Source organism: Alosa alosa, chromosome 15 (genome assembly GCF_017589495.1).
Source record: "Alosa alosa isolate M-15738 ecotype Scorff River chromosome 15, AALO_Geno_1.1, whole genome shotgun sequence".
In the NCBI taxonomy this organism is placed as follows: Eukaryota; Metazoa; Chordata; class Actinopteri; order Clupeiformes; family Clupeidae; genus Alosa; species Alosa alosa.
Window position 1 is genome coordinate 22,234,137 of NC_063203.1, and position 6,608 is coordinate 22,240,744.

General features: G+C 40.3%; 1 protein-coding gene across 1 annotated transcript; it reads right to left on the reverse strand.

Annotated features, from left to right (window-relative positions):
• Nucleotides 1–261: 261 nt before the first annotated feature.
• sst1.1 (somatostatin 1, tandem duplicate 1) lies at nt 262–1,593 on the reverse strand. The gene is made up of 2 exons (XM_048264813.1): nt 1,336–1,593; nt 262–836 (listed from the first exon to the last, which is right to left on the reverse strand). The coding sequence occupies exons 1-2, from the start codon at nt 1,471–1,473 to the stop codon at nt 630–632; spliced, it is 345 nt and encodes a 114-aa protein (XP_048120770.1). The 5' UTR covers nt 1,474–1,593; the 3' UTR covers nt 262–629.
• Between the last annotated feature and the right edge of the window lie 5,015 nt (nt 1,594–6,608).

Below are 6,608 nucleotides of genomic sequence, written 5' to 3' on the forward strand. Positions count from 1 at the left end.
GCTGCTGTTATTGCACAGCTCTTCTTAATCTCTCCCAACAGACACCTCCATCCTTCCGTCACTCTCTCCTGCATAGGCCTACGTGTGGTAGAGAAAGATGGAGAGAGTGAGTTTTATTTTGGTAGGATATATTCTTGTTTGTTTTTCTTTTATTTTTTAGGCCTACTTCCTTTTCGTCAGATTTGTTTAGTTTTTTTTTTACTGGAGTTGACTTGTTTTCTGTCCGTGTGTCCATATCAATAAACCCATGTGATGCATTCGTTCTGAAACAGATTTTATTCAAACGAACAATTAAAAATAGTTTATCTGCCAGATTACGAACAGGACAATCGAGAGCGGAACATACATTCGTTAAAACAATAACTTCAAGCTCGCTCTCAGATAATAGTAAAACTCTACATTGTCAAATAAAATCAGAATGGTGAGCGCCATTATTCTCATTGATAATATCAACAGTATCATATTTTCGATCATTTTATTTACATCTTTTCGATGGATGATCGATGTGGGTTTGGTGGCCGATGAGTTTTTGGAAGCAAAAAAAAGAAAAGAAGAGAAAAAAATAAAAGAAAGTTATGTCGTCATGAAAATGGATTTGAGCCCGTAGTATGTGGCTGGTTAGCTGTAAATTAACACGACGTGAAGGTTTTCCAGAAGAAGTTCTTGCAACCAGCTTTGCGCTCGCGGGGTGCCAGCATGGAACCGGCGGACCTCTCCAGCTCGAAGCGCACGTCTTCACCCTCAGCTCCGCGAGACACGTCTTCGGTATCCAGCGCCTCGTTCTCTGCTTGTGCGAGCTCGGACAACAGTTCTGCCAGCGTGAGCCGGGCGAGTTCCTAAAGGGAAAGAGAGGGGAAATTGAAGTTCGTTTTTTGACCACCAGATCAGCATTTGTGCGAAACATTCCATCATAAGTGCAACAAGTGAATCTGTGGATATCTTCACAAACTCCACAGAAGGGCTTAGCACATAGAACATGTTTTTAGAACACAATATTTCATATAGGCTATTATACAATATGAAAGTATCTCTCTCTCATAAAGTATTTTATGTTATGTTTAAAATATCATACAATGTTAACCTGTTGAATAAAATACATTATTTTCGTATCCAAAAGGTGGTTAATAGATCATTAACAGTCCAAGTATATTCGACAAAAGCATCTAATGGTGCGTAAAAAGACCCGCGCGCACTGTTTCTTTCTCATCAGGACCATGGACAGATCCCTAACGCGCCTCGTGTGCCGTTTGTACACGAGGAATTGTCCGGGAAATATTCAATGACAGAACAATTTACTTTGCAACAAATTTGAAAAATTTTGCGTTGTGTGTTTACCTGTTTTCCTCCGGGTGCGAAGAGTGATCTCTGAAGCAGCTGTCTGAGTTTAACGTCTGACGGCGCCGCTGAGATGCAGCTGATAGCCAGCGCGAGGGACAGGAGCGCAAAGGCGCACTGGAGCCGCGAGGACAGCATCTTTCTGGATAGAGATGGGTAGGTACAAAACTTGAGAATACAGTGAGAACGTAAGACGTAGCTGACGAACAGAGGTGAATGTTCTCTTTTTGCCCTTCTCTCCGGTTGGATGTGCAGTCTTTCTCCAGACCCTTTCCAAAATGCCAGCGCTTTTAAACCGTCCGTTTGACGTCAGCCAAAGAGGGGGTTCCCTCCTCTCCAAAGTTTCCACCGATTTGGCCACAGGCGCCTGCGTCCTACGGGAAAGTCACAAAAAAGGATGAATGATAACTTCTCTCCATTGCGCGTCACCGGCGCCCGGTTGAAAAGCAACGTATTACCAAACCAACCTGGGCCTGACACACACCATTTCCTCCGGTGGTCCACGTGATTGCAGTTCTCAGGGGTGACTCACAAATTCACCTGTCGATAAGATCCTTCGTGCGCAACATTCCTGATGGTTGTCGAAGGTGCATTCATCTCAACGCGCCCCGTGTGCGACCAAATTGATCTGTTGGCATCTATTGATGACATGATAAAGCACTCAACCATAGCAGCAGGCTTCATTTTTTCCGGTGTGTTTTCAGCCGCAAAATTAGATAAAACCGATAAAGATCAACCACGTTTTAGTATCAATTGCATATGAACAAAGATAGGCCTACTCTTTCTGGCTGACACAAGACAACTTTTCAGAAAGTTGGTGAATTATAAGAAAACTGAGGAAGAGGTACATGGGGAGGCCAGAAAGTTAACGGTTGAAGGTTTTATTGCCTCAGATTCCTGTGCGCCATGAGTGGACTTTGGAAAGGCAACCTCATCTCATCTAATCCTCATCTAACGATGATCACATTCTAAGACTCAGGATACTTAATGGCACAGTCGCTGTCTAACAAAAGGCAGTGTTTAATCGTTTAATCAACGTTAAATCATGCCTAGCTGCTAGAATGTATAAGCTAAACTATTAACCGTCTATCATCATTAACAGCGCACTCTAACATGACTGGCGTCTCTCTCTCGCCTTCTATGATTTGCGCAGTGTTCTGTATAACTGCATATAGCTTATAACTAAGCCTGTGGACTGGTTTAAGGTATTTAACCGAGGAAGATAATCTTTCGAAGGTTCTCCATCATTATTCCCGTCAGGCTACTAGACACGCTGACTTTGATTGATGCCCGGATCAGATGTGACTGGTGCAGGGGTCGCGCGCGCCAGTATCAGTGCATATTGACGTCACTGTTCCGAGAAGATAAAACAAACGGAAAAGAACTAAAGAATGAAAAAAGAGAGTGGTGCCGGCCCCGCGGTGAGGGAGGACGCGGGGATGTGTTTGCCTCGCTCACTCAGTGGGGGGCCTCTCGGTCCCCTGTAAGCCTCCCGTGAGGGTGCGCGCTCTAACGAGGGTCGGTAATAAGCAGTAATGGTGGCCGTGCTGTTTTGTGCATTGGAAGCATGAGAGCACCGAGGAGAATTCCAGCTAATTCCAATGAAACCGCCGCGTGATATTTGCGCAGAAAAACGCGCGATGTTGCACTCGGTGACACAGTCTGCTAGTGGTGGGAGGGGATATTTTTACCCGTCTTAGACAGAGGTCTCAATGCAGCTCATTTGACATTTATTCACTGCAGAGCATGTAAAGTCTGCTCAATAATGAGTCAAAGTGTGCTTGCGCCTGTGCATGTGTGTGTGTGTGTGTGTGTGTGTGAGAGAGAGAGAGAGAGAGAGAGAGAGAGAGAGAGTATGCAGCTTTAATTGTGGAGTTCTAAGGGTCAGCAGGGACTGGTGACCACTGCATGCTGTCTCTAAGGAGAGTGTATAATCTGTATTATCTTTTCACAAGGGAATGATACCCCCTCCCCCTCTCTCACACACACCCAGAGGTGGACAGTAACTACATTTACTTGATTAGTAAGTACATTTACTTGATTACTGTTACTGTACTTAACTATGATTGTTGAGTATCTGTACTTTACTTGAGTATTAATATTTTTAGAAATATTAATAAATTGGATGTTTGGACTTTTACTCCACTACATTTGAAAGACAAATACTGTACTTTTGACTCCACTATATTGGAAATATGAGCCTGAAGTTACTTTTAACCACATTTTATTCTTTAAATGCAATAATGCAATAGACCATCTTGAAGTTATTTTTCAATAGTACATGGCTGAATTGGCTTTGCTAATGATGGTGTGCTAACAGATTCTTCATCAGAACATCCTTCATGTAACCTGGGAGAACCCAGACGAACCTGTGAGCAATTGAGATTTGAGAAGTGGTCTCATGTTAACCAGGCTATCCTCCATGATCACTGCGAAATTGGAATGAAATTAGACAATCACCTTACATTCACCACATAGCTAGATCATTAGCCTACATTATTAAACCATAAATAATCAACTCATAATTTAATTATCTGGTTTCGGCAGTGAAAATGTTTTAGATTTGTGAACAGAGAATTAATAATGATTTAAAGTATATTATTGCATGCATTTGAACAGTTGCAAAGTTATGAAAATAGGTCAAATGTTTTTGTTGGATGTAAGGAACTAAAGGTCTCTTCAAGTCCTATGACCGACCAAAGGATGTATACCCTATTAATGACCAAATAAACAATACATTAAAAACAAAAAATACTTGTAAGTCAAGTCAAGTCAAGTTTATTTATATAGCGCATTTCATACACAGAGGTCATTCAATGTGCTTTACATAAACAAAACCAAACAATAATAACAAATAAAAGCATAGAAGGGCAATATAGTCAAAGAATAGTTAAAGGTAAAGATCATAATAAAAGAAAACATAAAACACAAGGTAAAATCATTTAAAAATAAAGAATAATTAGTAAGCAAAAACAAAGGCAAAAGTAGTAAAACAAAAAGTAATAAAAAGACAAGGTAGAATAATTATCAAGGCAGATTCAGAATTTGTAACTAGGCACAGTTAGCAGAAAGCATCTGAGAACAGTTTGGTCTTAAGTCTAGATTTAAAACTGGCTACAGTTGGGGCCTTTTGATGTCATCCGAAAGTTGGTTCCAGAGCTGAGCATAGCAGCTAAAAGCTGCTTCACCATGTTTAGTTCTAACTGTAGGTTTTACTAGCAGGTTTTCACCTGGGACCTGAGAGGACGAGAAGGTGTGTACTGCTGAAGCATGTCTGACAAGTATTTAGGTCCTGCTCCATTTACTGATTTATAAACAAGCAATAGTGCTTTAAAGTCAATTCTGTGACTTACTGGAAGCCATGCAAGGACTTAAGAATTGGAGTAATGTGGTCAGTTCTTTTAGTTTTTGTTAGAATCCTAGCTGCTGTATTTTGTATCACCTGAAGCTGTTTAATAGTCTTTTTAGGAAGGCCTGTGAACAGTCCATTGCAGTAATCAACCCTGCTGGAGATAAATGCATGAATGAGTTTTTCTAAGTCATGTTTTGACATCAGCCCTCTGAGTTTGGCAATATTTTTGAGGTGGTAAAAGCTGATTTAGTTATCGCTTTCATGTGGCTGTTGAAATTTAGATCACTGTCAATTAATACACCAAGATTTTTAACAGTATCCTTTGCCTTCAACCCTTTTGTGTCAAGGAGAGTGGCAACCCTAAGTCTTTCCTCCTTTTTACCAAATATAATTACTTCAGTTTTTTCTTTGTTCAGCTGAAGAAAATTTTGAGACATCCAGGTGTTGATTTGTTCTATACACTGACACATAGATTCAAGAGGACCTTAATTAGTTTGGTGATAGAGCTAAGTAAATGTGTGTGTCATCTGCATAGCTATGATATGAAATCAAATTATTTTGAATGATTTGTCCAAGTGGGAGCATATAGAGGTTAAATAATAGTGGCCCCAAGATCGACCCTGGGGAACACCACAGGTCAAGGGCGTTGGTGTTGAGGGTACAGTTTCGATGGCAACAAAAAGCTCCTTTCTTGTAGATATGATTTTAGCCAGCTGATAACTATGCCTGTAAATCCAACCCAGTGTTCTAGTCTGTGTAGTAAAATATTGTGATCAACAGTGTCAAATGCTGCACTAAGGTCCAGTAGCACTAGGACTGATGTTTTACCTGAATCTGTGTTGAGGCGTATGTCATTGGAAACTTTAATGAGAGCTGTTTCAGTGCTGTGATTTGCCGAAAACCAGACTGAAAGTAATCAAAATACCCATTTGATGTTAGGAAGGTGGTTAAATGATTAAAGACTACTTTTTCAATAATTTTGCCAATAAAAAGGTAGATTGGATATGGGCCTGTAATTGTTTAGCATGGAGGCATCCAGGTTATTCTTCTTGAGAAGTGGCTTTACAACAGCTGTTTTCAGTGACTTAGGAAAAGTGCCAGACAGCAGTGATACATTTACAATTTGAAGGACATCCGCCGCTATGAGGTGAAAAACAGTTTTGAAGAAATTGATAGGCAGAGTGTCTAAGACACATGTGGAAGAGCTGCGATTCTGTACTGTATTTTCAAGTGTTTCGTAGTCTATCAAGCTGAACTCTGACATCAAGTTTAGTTTCCCTTTGTTTGTTGCTGGAAGTTCAGGTTGTTGAATTTGTAATTAAGCAGATATGTTGATTCTGATTTTGTCAATTTTACCTTTAAAAAAAGATGAAAACTCATTGCATTTATTAGTTGAGAGAAGTTCAGGCACTAATTGTGAGGGGGGATTTGTTAACTTATCAACAGTTGAAAATAGAATAAGAGTGTTATTTGAACTTCTATTGATAATGTTAGAAAAGAAAGACTGTCTTGCTTTGCATATTTCAGAGTTATATGTGCGGAGCATCTCTTTATGGATTTCATAGTGGATCTGAAGTTTGTATTTACGCCTTTTCTTTCAGTCTTCCTACACTCTCTTTGTACTTCTAAATAACTAACTAACTGTGTACTTCATCCACCTATGCACCTCTCTCTCTCTCTCTCTCTCACACTCTCACACACACACACACACACACACACACACACACACACTCACTTAGCATGTGTGTCAGTGGTGACAGCTCACTAAAGGGGTGCCAAGCTTTTGGACCAGGCCCTATGCCTCTCCATCTCTCCTCATCTCATCTTATCTCATCTCTTTACAAAGGTCACACAAAATCGTTTGTATCTATGAACGTTAACGTTACCACTTCAGCTACCAAATAACGTTAACTTCACTCAA

Excerpts from the sequence above, each read along its gene's own strand:
- sst1.1 (XM_048264813.1), bottom strand. The coding sequence starts at position 1,473 with ATGCTGTCCTCGCGGCTCCAGTGCGCCTTTGCGCTCCTGTCCCTCGCG. Across the intron at positions 837-1,335 it reads TCGCACCCGGAGGAAAACAG|GAACTCGCCCGGCTCACGCT; the intron begins GTAAACACACAA and ends CTTTCCCTTTAG.